The 21199-nt window shown below is 31.7% G+C and overlaps 1 protein-coding gene across 1 annotated transcript in view; it reads right to left on the bottom strand.

Moving 5' to 3' along the window:
* LOC127709342 (uncharacterized) overlaps nt 1-21029 on the bottom strand; it is a 101824-nt gene extending 80795 nt beyond the window's left edge. Inside the window, exons 1-17 of the mRNA XM_052214815.1 lie at nt 20865-21029; nt 18658-18813; nt 16759-16962; nt 16426-16468; nt 15686-15843; nt 14736-14912; nt 13819-14028; nt 12835-12877; nt 11684-11850; nt 10948-11010; nt 9949-10155; nt 7437-7659; nt 6790-6892; nt 4856-5009; nt 4067-4293; nt 3325-3484; nt 1182-1410 (exon numbers count right to left, since the gene is read on the bottom strand). Coding sequence (XP_052070775.1) covers nt 1182-1410; nt 3325-3484; nt 4067-4293; nt 4856-5009; nt 6790-6892; nt 7437-7659; nt 9949-10155; nt 10948-11010; nt 11684-11850; nt 12835-12877; nt 13819-14028; nt 14736-14912; nt 15686-15843; nt 16426-16468; nt 16759-16962; nt 18658-18813; nt 20865-20988 — 2648 coding nt within the window. The 5' untranslated portion in view covers nt 20989-21029. The remainder of the gene's footprint in view (nt 1-1181; nt 1411-3324; nt 3485-4066; nt 4294-4855; nt 5010-6789; nt 6893-7436; nt 7660-9948; nt 10156-10947; nt 11011-11683; nt 11851-12834; nt 12878-13818; nt 14029-14735; nt 14913-15685; nt 15844-16425; nt 16469-16758; nt 16963-18657; nt 18814-20864) is intronic.
* Between the last annotated feature and the right edge of the window lie 170 nt (nt 21030-21199).

Below are 21199 nucleotides of genomic sequence, written 5' to 3'. Positions count from 1 at the left end.
ATATATTCTTTTTACTGCTTTTACTACTTACAAATGTGTTACATTTCATTTCTAACATAGCATGTTGGAGCAGAGTTTAAGAGGTATGCAACATTTTCATTAATTTTGAATTTTTCACCTTTTTCACAGTTAAAAATCTTAAAAAATTTGTAAGGGTTCCGCGGAACCCAGTGTCTCGCCTACTTTTTCTGTTAATCGCAGGCTCAACAAAAATGAGGAAGTAAATCAATAAAAATATTCCTCTTGATACTATCTTTTGATTGTAAGAAGCTTCTGTCCAAGTTTGGTAAAAATCCAGGATAGTTTATGAATCTAATAAATGTTTAAAAACTTTAACTGCAGACTGAATGTAATGTTAACTGGAAGAAAAAAAAAATTTCCTTCTAGATACTAGCATTTGACCATAAACAAGCTTCTGTCCAAGTTTGGTACAAATCCAAAATAGTATAAGAAAGTTATTAAAATTTTAAAAACTTTAACCACAGAGTGAATGTGTTGTTTCCTGGCAGAAAATCTAAGTCCATTTAAAAGTAAAATACTGAAAAAATGGATTTATTTTTTTACAAAATTTCCTTCTAGATACTAGCTTTTGATCATAAACAAGCTTCTGTCCAAGTTTGGTACAAATCCAAAATAGTATAAGAAAGTTATTAAAATTTTAAAAACTTTAACCACAGAGTGAATGTGTTGTTTCCTGGCAGAAAATCTAAGTCCATTTAAAAGTAAAATAAGGAAAAAATGGATTTTTTTTTTTACAAAATTTACTTCTCGATACTATCTTATGATCATAAACAAGCTTCTGTCCAAGTTTGGTAGAAACCCAGGGTAGTTTAAGAAAGTTATTAAAATTTTAAAAACTTTAACCACAGAGTGAATGTAATATTTCCCGGCAGAAAAACTAAGTCCATTTATAAGTAAAATACGGAAAAAATGGAATTTTATTTTTACAAAATTTACTTCTGGATACTATCTTATGATCATAAACAAGCTTCTGTCCAAGTTTGGTAGAAATCCAGGATAGTTTAAGAAAGTTATTAAAATTTCAAAAACTTTAACCACAGAGTGAATATTTGTGGACACCGCCGACGACAACGACGACGACGCCGACGGAATGTAGGATCGCTATGTCTCGCTTTTTCGACTAAAGTCGAAAGCTCGACAAAAAGAAATAATGTACTTACCCAACATCCAGTGGAAATTTACTGAAAGCTATTTCTGCAGCTGAAGGAAATCTGGTATCCATTATGTAACCATCTAACTGTAATTTACCACACAACACAAAGAAACAAATTCCAACAGAACCATAAGCTTTTGCTCCAGCATATGGGACTATAGTAGCAAATCCAGTCATACCCAAAACTTTTACACCAACTTCAAATGCCATGCCATAATAACCTGAAGCTCCAAATTCTGCAAATTATTAATCAAAAGTAAATAAAAAATTGTATTATTGATCAAAATACCTTGATTGCCCATTAATACAGCAAGTCTCATGTTTTGTCATAGTTTAGTTTTGGAAGTCAGTTTCTACATGTAAGTCAAGGTGATGAACTAGATGTACCTAAGGTTTCCTTTAGTCAATTTTTCAATGTAATAAAGAATGAAAAAGACATCAGCTATTGGGTGGATGCTGTATTTCAATTTAGTCTTGGATTATGTTAATGTTGCTATAATGTTCTCTGTCTACCTTACACAAATAAAGGAACATGTTAGTAAAAATAGGAGCACAGCTGGTTCCCATAAGAATGGAAACTGTCTGTTAATAAATCTGTACACCAAACACAATAAATATGTTGTCAATAAACGAACAAGCATCTTGATGATGTCAGTTTCGGGTTTTTTTTCAAACTGGAACTTTTTAGGCCAGTCTTACTCTGACACCTGGTTTTATATAAACAGGCCATGTGCAAAAGAAAGTGGTTGCCATGGTTTAAAAGACAAGATTGCCACAGAGTGTCCCTTACATATTTTAGAATTTTTCATATCACCTAAAACAAAGGGACATACCTCCCCAAAATAGATTTGTAGGACTCTAAAGTGAGATGGCACTCTAAAGTGAGATGGTACTCTAAAGTGCGATGGTCTACGCTAAAGTGCGATGGTATCAGACGCTAAAGTGCGATGGTTGTTTGTTTTTTAAAGTGCGATCAGATGACACGCTAAAGTGCGTTGGTTTAACACTCTTTTAAAAGTGCGATGGTGTAAGGAGAATGGGGATCCGGCAATGGTTTTTGTTTTTTGCTGTGTTCGTATTAGTTTTTCATCTATTGTATTGTTTATAAATCATGCTGTTGTCTTTCTCTTTTGAATTGTTTTACATTAGTCTATTCGTGGTCCTATATAGCTACTATGCAACGTAAGCCAAGGCTCCATGTTGAAGTTCATAATGTTGCTAAGTGCATATGGTCTTTGGTGGATAGTTGTTTCCTTTACACCACATCTTCTTATTTGTTTTTTATTTATTGTTTTCCATCTTCTTGACAGACATGAGAACCATATTGTAAAGAATTGTTTTATAAAATAATTCAATTAGAAAGTTAAAAAGTAGCTTTTATTTCATGCAAGTAAATGACATGGGATTAAAAACATAGGAGTAGTTTCTAAATTAAATTTGGACAAATTAAATACTTTGACCATTGATGTACTTTGCCGTTTTCGCTCTCTTTTACGGTATACACCTTCCCCTTACTATCGTCAGTTTCTAAGTTTATGAGAAGTATTCTTTTCCAGTATCCTGTCAGAAACACGTTTGTCCCCGCCGACACAGCAGGATCAAAGGTTTGCATTTCTGTAACTGTTGATGAAATTATGGAAATAATTCCTCCTCATACAAACTCTTCTAGCACCGACCAAAATTGGAATCATTTGTTTCTCTTTTTGTGTCTAGTAAAAAACCTTCATCTGCACAAACATTCTCGTTTACAGGCATGTCCATTTTTGTTTGTACAAACGGCGTGTAGTGTCATAATGCTATTTATGGTTGCAAACGTCTATACTTTTGTGAACAAACGCATGTTCGCGGAAAAACGCACTTTAGCGTATCGCAGCATCGGACTTTAGCGTAGGCCATCTCACTTTAGAGCGACCATCTCGTTTTAGCGTCCCCATCGAACTTAAGAGTCCTACATTTTTAATCAACTCTATTTTTGAACTTGCAGGAGATATTGCAACTGATTCCATTAGTGTTACAACTATTTCAAGTTATAATCAAAATTTTGTACAAATTATAGGTTCTAAAACTTGTTATTTATCAGATATTTTTCAAAAGACAAGAAAACTTGTGAGTTATTTAATAAATATATTTCAGAAGACCAGTATACTTACCAAGTCTGAGAATAAGTGGACCAACTGGTATATCATAATAAATTGGTGGGACAATTACAATGTTCGTTCTAGGAAAACTAACATCTCCCTTTACTATAATGTCAGTACGTTTGAAGATATTTGTTGGATCTCCTAGTAATTTGTCAATGAACTCTGATAACTGTAAATGAAAGAATAATTTAAAATGCAAAAAATCTGAACTATTTTATTTTAAAAGATTTCATTTATCATTCTATGAAAAGTATTACACATCAACTTTACAAATGTAAGGAAGTATAATATTACTGATTCAATATTTTTGTTTACAAAGGAAATTGTTTTCCTCAATGCCAAAATTCTAATCATGTTAAAAATGTAGTAAACTCCCTCAGTGGGAGGTTATGGGTTCAATCCTTGACAAGGTCAAACCAAATTCTTGAAAGTCGTTTTGCTACTCTTCTGCCAAGCATGCAGCATTTAGGAGTGGATCAAGACTGGTCAACTCTTGTCAGAATAATGTTTCTGGTTAGGGTGACATGTCTTCATGGGGATTATTCCTTGTGAACTGGCACAAAAATATGGGCTCAGCATGTTGGTCTTCTGCTTTAATAAATACTACACATAAACATGTTTTCTTCCTAAATATGCATTTACTTTGTCAATGGTCATAACAGTCATTCATCATCATAAAACATGTAGGAAACATGAATAAACAATCTATGTATGGACCAATATAAAAATAATACTGCTTAAAAAGACTCACCAGAGCTTTTGCCAAGTCTTTAAGTTGACCAAATAATTCTATGACAACAACTGGATCTAGATTCCTTAGATCTAACATGGCTTTGATATCACCAATAGTCATATTGGCCAGTTTCTCTCCTAACATTTGAACTCCGGCATTAGATAGGCCTTTTCCTACTATAAATACTTGATCAGCACGTCCTACAATATCTGTTGCTGTTGACAACATGTCTGTTATAGCTTTAGCTACAATAAAAATCAAAATGTTCCTGTATTATATCAACCATTTAACAATATAAATATTTTACCAGTTCTACAATATTCGAAGCTGTCGACAAAATGTCTGCTTTAACTACAACAAAAGTAACAAACTCAAGAATAATGTTTTTAGAATTTACTACATTCTTAGTGACTTTTACTTCAATGAAAGTAAAGAATTTACAAGAAATTGCATGTGATGTCTTGCAAAGTGTAACCCCACTCTTTATTGGACAAAGACCAAAAAATTTTATGTTCAGCGGGAATAAAAAATTCAAGGTTTCATCAACAAGGAAGGAATGCCCAGCAGATCAAAAATAATAGTTATAAAAAAATACATATCAAATATTTCTTAACACAGAAGCTGAAAAATATGGAACAAAAAGAGAGGGCTTCTCAACTTAGTGATATCATTTTACTGTTTAAGGAAGAAATATTTTGTAGGTTCTAAATGAACTACAAAACCCCTGAAAGTAGAGAGAACCCTACTTGGTCATATCATTTAATTGACTAGAGAAGAAAAGAATTTGAAGGCCTTAAATGAACAAACCTCCATCAGCATCACTGACAATATCTACAGTCCACAAAGAAGACATTGTAGTTGGACTATTCTGTCCTAAAGCTTTCATGGTAGATTTGATTCCTGTAGTGATGTCATCATCCATTATCTGGCTGGGTTGTAAATTGCCTGATCTCACTTGATTCTGTAAAATTAAGCTTCATTTAAAAGATATAACTACAGAATTAAAACTTTTTAATAATGGATTTTAGAATAATTTAAATATTTTGGATAATCACGCAAAAGTATTGATGCAACGACAGTAATTGAATCGTTTATCATTAAGGGCAACTGCAATCAATGATTCAAACAAAAAGGAATTACAAGCAAATTTCGGTAATTTTGGTATCAAATGAAAGCTTAAGGACTTGGGATCACTGTAGAACCCTTGTTAAAAGTTTCTTTTGAATATTAAAATAATAAACTGTTAACACAGATTTATGTCTTGCCTTTTTGTAATTTTGATAATGCAAATGCTGAAATTAAAATAGCAAAACTTTAACATGCAGGTTATGCAGGTATTCAAAGTCAATGAACCATGACTGAAGGTACATGTATGGCTAAACAGTCTCCATGGAAATGAGATGTGCCAATGCTAATTCAACTGCATACCAAATACCATTGACTTATCATAAGTCGTTCCCTTTTAAACAAACCTAAACACAAACATTAACTTGTAAACTATGACAAGTTTCAAAGTCAATGAACCATGATTAGGGGTTGGGGCTATATAATCTCCATGGAAACAAGACTTGCAAATGCCAAAAAATTTGCATACCAAATATCATTGACTTAACATTAGCGGTTCATCTTAAACTGATCTAATCACAAGCAAATACATGTAAACTAAGCAAAAGTTTCAAAGTCAATAGACCATGACTGAGGGGGCGGGGCCAAATATTCTCCATGAAATGAGATGTGTTATGCTTATACAACTGCATACCAATTAACATTGGTCTACCACTAATGGTTCCCCTTGACCTGACCTAATCACAAACTAATACATACAAAATAAGCAAAAATTTCAAAGTCAATAGACCATGACTGAGGGGGCGGAGCCAAATAATCTCCATGGAAATGAAATGTGCCAATGCTAATACAACTGCATACCAAATATCATTGACCTATCACTAGTGGTTCACCATAAACTAGACCTAATCACAAACTAATACGTTGTTGACGCCAACGCCAGAAACAGCATACCTATGTCTCACTTTTTGACTCTGTCAAGGCGAGACAAAAAATATGAAATTAAGATAGGAGGGCATATTTGCCCTGTTGCTCATATCAGAAGTACCTGTTTTTGTACTATCCAACTTCCAGGAACCAGTGTGCTCTAATATGCAATTAAAGGTATGTTGATTCTTTTACCACAAGTCAGAATAAGGTATAGTTTTGACATAAAATGACTTCCATGCTTGAAGTTGCAGAATTTAACATAGAAAGCAAGGGCTATGAATAAGTGGTATTATTCTAAATCAAATGCTTAACTAAAGTCACTCAAGCATGAAATGTAGACCATAGTAAACTAACTATTACTGAATTAATTGAGTTGTATTAGAGGATTAAAGTGGTTATTATCATAAATATTTTAACATAGGTTTCTGAGAAATGGACTAAAATACAAAAATAAATCAAATTAGAATGTACAGAAAAACATACGTTTTAGACAAGCACAACTAGTATTTACTGTAATTTATGGGTGCATTTAGTTGCAAATCCTTGACTGCTGGAAAAATGTGAAATCTAATAAATACAATTGGAAAACTTTTATCAAGGAACATCAGAACTGAAGTTATGAATGCTAGTTTTTATTATTGCAAACCTCATATTGTCACATTCTTCACATTTATAAAAACATTGCAACAATTTCTGGATTTTATAGTGCATTCATCACATTCATAGAGGGGAATATTAACACTTACTTCATAATCTTTGGCTTCTTTTAAGAACTCTTGAACTTGTTCTGAAGATGCTAGATCATTGTATAAGTTTCTAAAACCACCTTGAAGATCTGATGGATCAAGTCTGCATGTAAAAAAAAGAAAAGCAATTGTTAAAATAACTATCAATTAAAAAATGTTACCTCCTAAATGCTCCATATCGACAAGTACAGCTTTAGTGTCATAGAATGAATTTTATAATCAAAATGAAACGTACAATACCTACCTCAAATACTACAATTTAATAAGATAATATTCAAATTGGAAGCTTTACAGAATAACCTTCAGCTTGAAACTTTTCATTCCAATGATGTCTTGCTTTGACATGACGTTTATGCTCCAAGATCTTTTATGAAATTTTATACATTTTTTCAAGCTGTTATGCATTAGAATAGGAATAACAGTTCTGTAGCTTTCTATTCAATTACAATTCATTTTCAAACAGCAAAATTGACAGTGTTTGTACATAGTTCACAATACAGGTGGATGTACATGGCAGTATGTATTATGTAACTCCCATAAATATGTACATCTGTGAGTCTGCGATAAACATAGATATCGATAATTTGACCACACAGTTGTTTACAAAGCAAATGCAGCAGGTCATATTAAAATAATGTATGACCTACCCATAGCCATATAAAGCATCTCTTCTCTTCCTCCTTCTCCTCTCTGGTGTACAGTCTGGTTTTTTTAAAGTGACCTCTTCTGCTATTGTCAAGTTTGTACAAATACCTCCGCTCAAGTAACAGATATTTACAGACAATGTCACTTTATACAATGTAGAGGAACTTTCTACTACAGCCATACTCATGTCAAATACACCATTGACCTTTTCTGAAATTGTTGATCCTGTAAACAGAATAGCAAGAACTAATGCCAAAAATATATATGCAATAAACCAGCTTTTTTTTATCATCATGGTTCATACTTTATATTATTCTGTAGGACTTTGCTAAATTAGTTGTTTTATGCATGCTGTTGGATGCAAGAAATGTTTACTTATCAATCATTTTGTTTATCATTACATGTTATTTTAACAGTGGCTGAATGTTCTAATCTTTAGGTTGTTTGTCATGGGGATAATTTATACCTATTTAAGTCCAAATTTCAAAATGGTTGAAAAGTTTTACTGTGACTTGACTGTTAGTGTTGCTCTCCACCTATTTCAACTTATTCAAAATTCTGACCGAATTGCAATTTGTTTTACAAATCCAAACTGTTCAACTGGTCAGAAATTTGAACAAATTGCTGAAGAAAACCACAGTAAAGTCGTGAAAGTGCAAGGTGATAAAATAAAGCATACTTACAATCCTATAAGACTTTAATTCCACTTCAATGTTATTATGAAAAATTTGTAAGGGTTCCGCGGAACCCAGTGTCTCGCCTACTTTTGCTGTTAATCGCAGGCTCAACAAAAATGAGGAAAAAAATAAATAAAAATATTCCTCTCTATACTATCTTTCGATTGTAAGTAGCTTCTGTCCAAGTTTGGTAAAAATCCAGGATATTTTATGAATCTAATAAATGTTTTAAAAACTTAAACTGCCGAATGTATGTAATGTTGACTGGAAGAAAAACTAAGTCCATTTATAAGTGAAATACGGAAAAAATGAAACAAAATTTTATCAAAATTTCCTTCTAGATACAAACTTTTGATCATAAACAAGCTTCTGTCCAAGTGTGGTACAAATCCAGGATAGTTTAAGAAAGTTGTTAAAATTTTAAAACTTTAACCACAGAGTGAATGTAATGTTAACTGGCAGAAAAACTAAGTCCATTTATAAGTAAAATACGGAAAAAAAGGAATTTGTTTTTTACAAAATTTACTTCTGGATACTATCTTATGATCATAAACAAGCTTCTTTCCAAGTTTGGTAGAAATCCAGGATAGTTTAAGAAAGTTATTAAAATTTCAAAAACTTTAACCACAGAGTGAATGTAATGTTTCCTGGCAGAAAAACTAAGTCCATTTATAAGTAAAATACGGAAAAAATAGAATTTTTGTTTAACAAAATTTACTTTTGAATATAATCTTATGATCATAAACAAGCTTCTGTCCAAGTTTGGTAGAAATCCAGGATAGTTTAAGAAAGTTATTAAAATTTCAAAAACTTTAACCACAGAGTGAATATTTGTGGACGCCGCCGCCGACGGAATGTAGGATCGCTATGTCTCGCTTTTTCGACAAAAGTCAAAGGCTCGACAAAAATCAGTCTAACAGTTTGTATAGAAATTTTAATGTAATTGTCATGCTAAAGGTGATAGGTAGTAATTTTGAATTGCTATAAAAATGTCCGAACTAAGCTTTCATACAATTTTTTTTTTTGAAAAGTCCTCTATATTCATAAGAATCAGACATCATTTGAATTAAAACATTTTATATTCAGTAAAATACGTGTGAAATTACAATACATTGTTAGGAAGTTTCCAAGGGAGATAATCAATTTTTCTTTATCTCCCATGGAAACTTATTAACAGCATATTGTAGTTTCACATATATTTTACTGAATATAAGATGTTTTAATTCAAATAATGTCTGATTCTTATGAATATAAGCTTAGTTTGGACATTTTTATAGCAATTCAAAATTACTACCTATCACCTTTAGCATGACAATAACAATAAAATTTCTATACAAACTGTTAGACTGATTTTTCATAATAACATTGAAGTGGAATTAAAGTCTTATAGGATTGTAAGTATGCTTTATTTTATCACCTTGCACTTTCACGACTTTACTGTGGTTTTCTATAGCAGTTTGTTCAAATTTCTGACCAGTTGAACAGTTTGGCTTTGTAAAACAAATTGCAATTTGGTCAGAATTTTGAATAAGTTGCAATAGGTGGAGAGCAACACTAACAGTCAAGTCACAGTAAAAGAAGATTTTAAAATATGCTTTGAAATAATTAATGATATCAAGTTATGTAAAAAATATAATCAAACTCAAAATGACTCTAAAAAACTATGTGACACCCCAAATATCATTCAGCAAAAAAATACTATAGAAGACAGGCCATTTATCATTGGAGACATCTGAACTAGTGCCTGATTTATGAAGAATTGCATAAACAAAAAAGGATTGTACCACAAATCATTGTTATTTATCTCATTGCATTAAACAAAGGTATCAAAACCAACCTGTCAGTGAATCTAGTCCAGTTTTGGTCCATGATTGTCTCTCAATACTGGTCACCATCTCATCACACTGTGTCAGTTGGTATGTAGTATATACATTTCTGGTACCAGTCATGAAGTTAATCTCTGTACAACATTCTACACTGTGACAATCAGTGGACATTTTACATCCAGGTAAGGATGACACTGGAGCTGGTACATCAGTACAACCTTTACAAATATATGTATTGAATATGTATTGTCTTGATAATAATAACAAAATAATTTATTTGTTGTTTCATTTATTGGTTATCGTAAAGATAGGTAGTCATTGAACACGTCATTACTGCACTTGAACATGAAATTTGGTACAGGCTGTATTCTTAGTTAAACCTGTCTGGGTCAGATATGAAACATATGTACATATGAATATTCTGCCAAGTCTTGTGCTGTAAGTAGTATTTCTTCTGTACATATATATTTAGAGGAAATTTATTCAGTCTATTTTTTTTCCCATTTGGAGTATCTTGATGTATAGTATTATGCTTATGGAGTAAGCCAATGTTGACAAATTATTGTATCTTTTGGGTTTTTTCCCCCAACCAAATAAGTAGGATTTGGAACCTGTTCTTTATAAGTTAACTTTAAAAAGAGTTTGATTATGTCATCAGGTTTTATAGAACATGGCTCACTGAGCACTGGACAAATCCATTTCTGACTCATAGATTTTCTTACCTGTAAAAAATTATCTACAGCCAATATGAATAAAATATTCAAACTCAACCAGAGAAGCCTTTTTGCTTCTGTGATTAGAATTTTTAGAAGAAGTCAATTGATGGTTTTAGTAAAACTGGTAATTTTTAAATCTTATATTGTTGATCTCTCTTTTGTTCACATGAAAGTATTTAAGATAATTGGAAAAAACTATTGCTCTTTTTTGTAGATCTTGTACTGCTAATAATTTTTAGCCAGGTAAACTAAGAAAAGCCTTTAAGCTGTACAGGGACAGCTATCATTACAAACCATTCAGAAAGTTTCCACTGTAACTTGTGCACTGGGATGGTTTCCAAAACTCAAATGCCAATCCTGAAACACATAAAATAATAAATTCAAAATACTTTGATTGATAAGATCTTATTTTGTACTGTAAGCACTTAAAAAAAACCCCAGAAATTTATAAAAAAAAAATATTTCTGAAATATTTGATTGATCTCAAAATTCTATACAATACGGAGCAAATTAATTTGAGGATCACTAACATTTGAAATATTTTTTTTTTCGCCTCAGGAATAGAAAAACACAATTGTTATTGCTTCAAAACTTTTCAAGGTATTTTTTTTAATCTCATTTTATCCAATTTTTTCAAACTTTTTTCCCACAAAATAATCAATTTAAGGGTTACAAAAAATTGTAATAATTTACCTACATGTATCCTTTAATTAAAAGTTAATTTGATGTCAAAATAGAGGAGATTACACTCTTTTCTTAAAAAAAAAATTTTGGTTGGGGAAAATTCACCACAACTTTTAGAGCACGCGTGAAATTTCATTACTAATTTCAATTTGATGTTTTGAAGTTAACTTAGTTAAGTAGTTAGACTGAAAAGACCTTTTGTTATCAGAATCAACCTTAAATTAGAACATTTTAACACCTGGTTAAAACTTTCAAAATCAGAAAAAGCCTATCAATACAAAGACATGGATGTCATGTGATTACAGCTGTTTATTTTATTTTTTATTGCTTTTAAACTAGAACTTGCCTCCAAAAGGAACTGTCACAGAATTATTACAGTCAGAATACATGAAATCAGCATTGTTTAAAACAGTATATTCTTTCAGACATTTGTCATCCTTAGCTTCAAAACAGAGTCTGATATTGACATCTACCAAGAACTTTCTCTCTGAAGGAATGTTGTATATAGTAAATCTGTAATACATAATTTTATCACAAAGATCAATCACATCTTTATAAAGAAATGCATTTTATACAAAAATTAAATGATCTTGAGGGCAATCACTTTTGACATTAATCTACATATGTTAGATATAATTATTTAGATTGACTGACAAAGAAAAAAAATTGAGACCATCATTATATTTTAATTAACATTGACCTTGATTGTGATCTTAGACATAGTAACACCAAAATCAATTGGAATCTTCCTTTCATTATATGTAACCATATATCCAAACAAATTTGCAATCCAATATGTAGTATTTGATTTAGCATCTGGAAACCACTATTCAGCACAACTTTCTTTATTTTCTTTTTTAAGTAAATATGATCTTGACCTTCAAGGTATTGACTTCATTATCAATGGGAATCTTCCTCTCATTATATGTGACAATATATCCAAGTAAGGTTGCAATCCCATATGCAGTATTTGATTTAGCATCCGGAATACACCTTTTTTGCACAAATTTTGGTCTACTTTAAAGTAAAATTGACCTTGACCTTGGACATATTGACATCAAAATCAATTATGAATACACTTCATCCTCTTATTATATTTGACAATGTATACAAGTTAGGTTACAACCCATTCATTATTTGATTTAGAATCCGGATAGTACTTTTTTGCTCAAATTTCAGTCTATTTATGATCATTTTTAGTAACTTTGAACTTGACCTTTGACAAGGTGACCTTAAAATCAACAAGGATCTTCCTCTCATTATATGTGACCATATATCCAAGTAAGGTTGAGATCAGATATAATGAATTTGAGTTATCATCTGGAAACAAAAATGATTGGCTAAGTGACTGACAGACTGACAAACCGACGACCAAAAAAAATATATACCTCCCCATCCCCACTTATAGCAAGGGGTATAATAATTCACATAGAGAAATCTTGAAATCCATTTGTTTTATCTCATTTTCTATACAAAATTATTCATTTATGCACTGACCTTAGTTGGAAGACCCCATGAAGCTGTACATTTTCAGTTTTACCTGAAATAAAAAATAGTCTATTTATCGATTTAATTTCAAAAGACATAGTAATATAAAATTAACAAAACTTAACTGAATAGTCTAAAATTAAATGGATAAGACATATTAAAGATTTTATTTTAAGGAGGAAAAGGCAGGAATTTTTTTCTCTCATTAATTTCTGAAATGTTGCAAAAGGTGAATAAAAGAGCTAATAATACAAAAATCTTGTCTGTTTTCTGGTAAAATCACTATTTTATTAAAAGTGATTGATAAACTGAAATATTATTTCCCTTTAATATAAGCAGATCAGTAATCACTATTTTCAAGTACACAACGGCCAGAAAACTAAGCAATAATTTATTGCCTAAAAAGCAATGTTTAGAACTAAAGACTCATAAAATGTCATCATGATAGAAGTTCTATATCCAAGTCAAAAGTTTTTAAACCAGTGATTCTTATATCTAGTAGGTGTTTATTATATATTAATTTCATGACACAGATATTAATTTTTTCACTGCACTTGCTTCACACTTTCACTGAAGCAATGTGCTAAAAGAAATGCTTTACCAGTTGATCAGTATGTAAGGGTTATTCAAACTACTGTGATTGGGTTAAACTTTTTGAGCAATTAGTATTGTGTAAGGAAAAGGCTTCTAATTATGCACAGTAATATGGATAAAATATAATCATCTACACATGGATTAGTAAAAACAACATTCTTGTTGACTTAAGATGTCGTTTTACTATGCAAATAAGCATTGTTTTAGCAAAACAGTGAAAATCAAACACAGAAAATACTATCAAAACAACTCAAATGATGAAAGGGGTGGAAAGAGAGTAATTTTTTGTCAAAGATAGAGATTTACATCTCCCTGGACAGTGACAAGTCCAAATTTTTAAGGGTAAAGGAGGGAGTTTCCCTCCAAGAACTGGTATGTTTACAGGAATGTACTACATACCCCATTGGTAGTTGAAAAGGTTGATTTCATGGTGTAGATTTTCTATCCTCACAGTCAGTTTATAAGTACAGGTATCCAGAGTAAGACTGGTCTGTAGGGATCGTTTGAGAATATCAACCTGCACACAACAAGATACTTCAGACTGAGTTGGTGATATATAACACGTTATCTCTTCTGGTAAGGATGGTAGTGTCACATTACTGGAAGTCTCTGTAACATAGAAATATTAGAATATCAACCTTCACACAACAAGATACTTCAGACTGAGCTGGTGATATATAACACGTTATCTCTTCAGGTAAGGTTGGTAGTGTCACATTACTGGAAGTCTCTGTATCATAGAAATATTAGAATATCAACCTGCATACAACAAGATACTTCAGACTGAGTCGGTGATATATAACACGTTATCTCTTCAGATAAGAACAGCAGTGTCACATTATTAGAATTCTCTGAAAAAAGAAAATTAAGGAAATGTAACAATTAGCTTTTGAAAGGAAAAATGTCTCATATTTGCCTTCTTTGCATTGAAAATTTAAGAAAAATCCAAATAAACATCACTCTATCATCTCAATTATAATACATGGATCCATGATTTTTTGTTGATTGTTTATCTAGGTCTAGTCAGAAAACTACGACAAGAAAACCTGAAAGTTAATCAGTAATTAAACTCTTCGACAAACAATCATCAAATGAAATATATTTTGACGATATATGTTATAGATTCAAAATAAATGTAAAAATCGTGCATAGAGGACTTATTCTAGTTTATATGCATGCAATGTTTCAATAATTTCCTTCACATCACAATCACCAGAAACTTATTTCATATGAGTCTATAAAAAAACATATATATATAAAATTAAACAGCTGACACTGAGATATGTCAATTTTATGACTTTGAAGGATTTATTTACCGTTCACTTGTCCATCCTCAGTATCCAGGTAAGGAGAAGTGGTCAAGTTACATTTGTCAGAGAAGTCCATGTAATCTGGTAATCCTAACACCATTAATAAATCATTGGCTACAACATCAGAGATAGTGGAGTTCAGTGTCAGTCCTCGGTTTCCTAACCAAGTGTCTATTGAAAACTCTGAAATATAACAAATAAATCATTGGCCACAACATCAGAGATAGTGGAGTTCAGTGTCAGTCCTCGGTTTCCTAACCAAGTGTCTATTGAAAACTCTGAAATATAACCAATTAATCATTTGCCACAACATCAGAGATAGTGGAGTTTCGTGTCATTCCTCGGTTTCCTAACCAAGTGTCTATTGAAAACTCTGAAATATAACAAATAAATCATTGGCCACAACATCAGAGATAGTGGAGTTCAGTGTCAGTCCTCGGTTTCCTAACCAAGTGTCTATTGAAAACTCTGAAATATAACAAATAAATCATTGGCCACAACATCAGAGATAGTGGAGTTCAGTGTCAGTCCTCAGTTTCCTAACCAAGTGTCTATTGAAAACTCTGAAATATAACTAAGTATTTTCAATAAATTCTAACAGAATATCATTCTTCTAAACATGCAGGTCAGCATATATTGAAATATCATTTATAGAATATTTAATTCAAAATTTTGTATGTTACAAAAAATATCCAGTGACAGAACAACACTCATGAATATATGTAGTACATGAGTGTATTGTCAGTCTTGGTTGGTCATGGGTTGACACCACCATTTGTTTATGACCTCAGAGGAGTGAAATTATAGGATTCATTTCACATGTGAAAAATTGGTTTTTATTTGTCTGGTAAATCAGGTTATATTCAATTGCAACCAATGTAATAATGTGGAAAAAAATGTCTATAAAACAAGAGGGTTTCTCAAAATACTATCTAAACTACTCGAGAAAGACCAACCTGAATCAATGAATCCAGCAGCCAATTCACACATGGTCTTATTAATCAATGTATCTGTCCAAAGGTGTATATTATAAACACATGGTTGTGTATCTGTGTAGCATATTGACATATTCATGTCTACTTTATACTGGTCATCTAAGTCCACTATTTTATACCTGGAAACAATGAGATGTTTTCATGTATATGTAAGGCATCTCTAAACATTATTAAGACATAGAACATTTATACTTCTCTAGTAATTAGGTTTTGTATCATTATTTTTTGCTCATCGTAAATTGACAATTTTATTTCCTGTTCATCCGTGCACATATCCTCCCTTTACGACCCTCATTTAACCAAATGAACTGTCATGACAAATGTAATTGTTTATTAAAGATTGTATATAGTTGTGAAGATACGATTTTTTTTTTTATTATTCTTTAAGCATAAGTGCACAGTTTGGTAATCAAATATTCCTGATGTCTGCTCACAGAATATGTAAAATGAGTATTAAAAAAAATAGTCCATGATTCCACTGTGTTGAGTAGGACTTTCCTTTCCTTAAACCTGAAAAGTCTAAATCTATCTGGAAATTTGTAGTCCTAGTGGAAAAAATGTCCTTTTCACCTGGATATAATTATAGATGAAAGGAGATATGGATAAACAACAGAGCCATAGTAATCCAACAGCAACTAATATCCATATATTGCCATTTTTGATCAAACATGGAAATAACAAAGATAACAACAAATACTTACATGATATTAACAATACCGAACAAAGAAAATGTGTGTTCCTTATCTGCAAAATATATAAATAAGTATTAATTTATAATATTTAGAATAAGCTCAATATCTCTGCTCAAATACATCTTTAGGATGCAAGGTCAATCAATTATCTCCCCTCCAAATGGGGGGGGGGGGGGGGGGGGGGGGACTTACCATGTAATGAATGGTAGATATGAACTGATAGAATAGGTAATAAATACCTAAATCAGGAATGCTCACAAGAACCCCCCCTCCCCCCTCCCCTCCTCCAAAAAAAGAAAAAGATTTATAATACACTTAGAAAAGTTACAAATAGAAACTCACCAAATACAAACTGATTTAATTTGATATTTGTTGTTTGCTCTCCAATCTGTAGTTGTAATGTATTTCTACAGTTTTCTATTCTAAGAGCAACTGCTACAGACTTGTTAAGTCTAGGCAGATCAGCACAGCATTCTATACCATTACAAGATGATGGCACTGAACAGGACAACCAGTCAGGTAGATCTGGTACTGAGAAACTACAATCTGTAAAATACAATCGGCTATGTGAACTTGTTTTAACACTACAGCGAGATCAATACAGCATTCAGTACAATCACTGGCTGATAATACCAAACAGAACAGCTTGTCTGGTAGGTCTCACACTGATAAAAATAATTTTTCGACAACCTTTTTCCTTTTTTAATTTAATCACTTAATAATAAACTAATTTCCTTGTATCCAACAGAAAATATTCTTTAAGGTATCTTAACCATTAATTCTAATATGATGTGCTTCTTTCGCTTTGTAAACAACACCATGATAAAATTCTCGATATATCTATACTTAGTGCAGACTCAGAGATTTACATAATAATGGCTGTTACAATATACCTCCCACGTAAATCCACATGTATCGTAACCTATATACAAACGCTATGCCGATTTCCCTGTTTTAAAAATTGCAATTGAAAAAACTACAGAACATTTAAACTTATTCTGATGCATTACAAATACGGTAGAATTAATGCATTAGAGATCAGAAAAATGTACAAAATCAAAATAAAATAAAATTCCGCGAAATTCCAATAATGCTTTAGGTGCATTAAAGTCATTTCAAAACATGACGTCATAGGAATGAAAACGCTAAGGCTGAAGGTTTCTACATTATGTTAACCCTCCAAATTCGGATAATATTGCATCAAAATGGAGTTTTGAGGTATGTGTTGTTTTATTTTCTATTCTATTCTTTTGCATTATTCGCAAATTTACTGATTTCAGCAAGTCAACATGGCGGCTCCTTAGTTACAAAATGTCAACTGTGGATTTGACTGTAGCTTACAAGAGAAAAAAATAAAGGCAAATGTTGGGGTTGAGAATTAAAAGAATTTAACACTTTTTTTCTCCCAGTTATTTAAGAAATAATTCATGCAAGCTATAGATTTATTGGAAATGTTTAGCTTTACCTAACAGTGGGTAAAATAGAACATCCACACACAAGGCATACCAAACGTCGCTTCAGTTTTTAAAATAACCTATTTGTATTATTAGAATCAAAATAATTCACAGAAGCCATACATTTGTTGGAAATTTACAAATGGCCTGGGCCGTGATATTCATTAATTTTATCCCTCACTAACGCTCAGGATAAAAGTCGAATATCACGGCCCAGGCCATGTGTAAATTTCCAACAAATCTATGGCTTCCATGAATTATTTCTTAATTAAATGATGGTGATGTTTTAAAAAAAATATTTTAAGCCATAGGTTTTTCCTCAGAAGAAAAAAAAAAGAAACTTTCACAGAATTTTACTAGAAAACTTAAGTGTCGAAAGTTACCAATGTTTGCCATAGTCATTTACCTGATTTGCATAGAACATTTAGGTATACTTTATTAATCATGTGGCCAATTATGTTTTTGATATAATTTCACATATACATTTGAAATCTGAACAGAAACAGTTTTAACCCACTTTTTAAATTATTTAAAATATAATTTTTTCCAGCTGACTGTAGCCAAATTTCATCTCTATGCTTATGCAAGTAGCTTTAGCTATTCAGAATATGTAATTGATTGTTCCTTTCTTACTGTCCAGTGACACATTCTCAATACTTGTATCATTAGTAATTGTTTGAAAAAAAAAAAATCTACAATTCCTTTTTCACAATTTCTTTTTTAATTGTAGACAAACAACAAATATTCTCTTTATATTTCAAACAAGTATTTTTTTAAGGAAACAGACCTGAACTTGTATCCAGCAGAACACCAGAGCAGGAATTGTCTGAAACAAATCTGGATATACCCCACATCTGCATCAGCTGTAGAACTGCCCACTGTGGTAAAGGATCAACATTTTGTAATAGACCATTCTCACTCATCCAGGACTCCATACTAAAGTCTAAAATATATAATGAGTTACTTTAATAACAGCAACCTGTTTGATGTCTTTTGGTTTTTTTGTGTTGTTAGGTTGCTTTCTAATTTACATTTATCCAACAGCTCTGTTTAGCATGGTGGATTTTATCTTTTCTGTCCAATATTCATGCTTTATATCAGATTGCGCTTTGTATCAATTAAGATTCATTAATCTAGCAGGCTCTTTCAGGTAAAATATTCAACATAAATAAAAGGGTTCAGAAAACCCTGTGTCTCCCCTGTGATTGCTGCTGTGAGTGAACAAATAAAGTCCATACCAGTAAAATACAGAAAAAATACAAAAATAAAACTTCTTTCTTCAGATGCTATTTCATGATCTTGAAGAAACTTACTTCCACTCTCAAAACATTCCATGAAGGTTTAACAAAGTTAGTAATGTCTAAAAAATGTGATCCCAGACATAATTGTTAACTGCAAAACTACTTAGTCCATTTATCAGTAAAATACGGATAAATGAAAAAAAAAAATTTCAAAATTTTTAATCTGAATTCTGTCTTTTGATTGTAAAAAGGCTTCTGCCCAAACTTCATTAAAATCCAAAAAGGTGTGACAAAGCTATTAATGTCTAAAAAAAACTTCAACCACAGTTTGAACCTAAATGTTGAAGCTGATGAATGAATAAAGGATCTTTATGTCTTCCTTCCACTACAAAATGATGAAGTCTCAACAAAAATGAAACCTTTAACATACAGAAAAATCAGTTATTAAGCAAAAAAAAAAACAGAGAATATCTAATTTTACAAAAAAAGACTGAAATTTCTCTATATCATAATTGAAAATCTTTTAACATGTCAAGAACAGAAATTTAATGTTGTTTTTCTGATACATTTCTTTCTTCCCTTTTTTATAGGAACAAGAGTGCACACGCTGAAATGTCTCGCCTACTTTACTATCATTGATTTTATGTTGATGGCTCTAAATATAAAGTTTTACTACAGGTATCACATTAACTTATCATGATCCAGGAAATTGAGGTCAAGGTCAGATAAACCAAGCCAGTAATACATGTACACCTTACAATCATTCCATACATTGAAAATAGTTGACCTATTGTTTATAGTATACAAGAAACAGACCAAACCATGAAAACATTATATTGACCAATGAACCATGAATATGAGATCAAGGTCAGATGAACCCTACCAGACAGACATGTACACTTTACAATCATTCCATACACCAAACATAGTTGACCTATTCAATAAAAAACTTATCATTGAGCAAAGAACCGTGAAAATGAGGTCAAGGTCAAATAAAACCTGCCAGACTGACATGTACATTATAAAATATTTCCATACACCAAATATAGCTGACCTATTGCATACAGTATTAGAAAAATAGACTAAAACACAAAACTTAACTTTAACCACTGAACCATGAAAATGAGGTCAAGGTCAGATGACACCTACCAGTTGGACATGTACACCTTACAATCATTCCATACACCTAATATAGTAGACCTATTGCTTACAGTATCTGAGATATGGACTTGACCACGAAAACTTTACCTTGTTCACTGATCCATGAAATGAGGTCGAGGTCAAGTGAAAACTGTCTGACAGGCATGGGGACTGTGCAAGGTATGAACATACCAAATATAGTTATCCTATTACTCATTATAAGAAAGAAATTAACATTACAAAAAATCTTAACTTTTTTTTCAAGTAGTCACTGAACCATGAAAATGAGGTCAAGGACAAAGGACATATGACAGACAGAAACTTTATAACATAAGGTATCTAAATGCAAAGTATGAAGCATCCAGGTCTTCTACCTTCTGAAATATTAAGCTTTTAAGTAGTTAGTTAACGCCGCCGGATCACTATCCCTATGTCTAGCTGTCAGTGACAAAAGTCGCAGGCTCAACAAAAACCACATTGTTTTTTTTTAAAGAAAAAAGAAAAAGCTCCAATTTTTTTCAAAGCTTATCAAGAAAAAGTAATGACCCAGATTGTTCTTCAGTGAACAATCAAATAAAAGGTTTTATTACCACTCATGTAACAATATTGGTACCTTTTACAGGGAAATTGGTATTCCAATCACACACAGATTTAGGTAGCTTGTAATCCTTGAACACTACAATGGACTGGTAACAAGGTACAGATACATCTGCATCCAGACAAGTTCTCAATGTCATGTCTACCAGATAGTTTCTTTCAGATTCTAAGTCATTCACTCTTAGCCTGAAGATAATAGTCATTATAATTAACTAACAAGTACAGCTTATGTCATATTTAAGGAATTAAAATAATTTTTAATTCTTAATTTTTTTAACCTCAAATAAACAAAACATATAAACTGTTCTGTAAATTATGTAAGAATTGATCTTACTAGAAAAGAGAGCAGTT

This window comes from Mytilus californianus, unplaced genomic scaffold (genome assembly GCF_021869535.1).
Source record: "Mytilus californianus isolate M0D057914Y unplaced genomic scaffold, xbMytCali1.0.p SCAF_7, whole genome shotgun sequence".
Lineage (NCBI taxonomy): Eukaryota > Metazoa > Mollusca > Bivalvia > Mytilida > Mytilidae > Mytilus > Mytilus californianus.
This window is presented reverse-complemented; position numbering and strand designations above follow the sequence as displayed.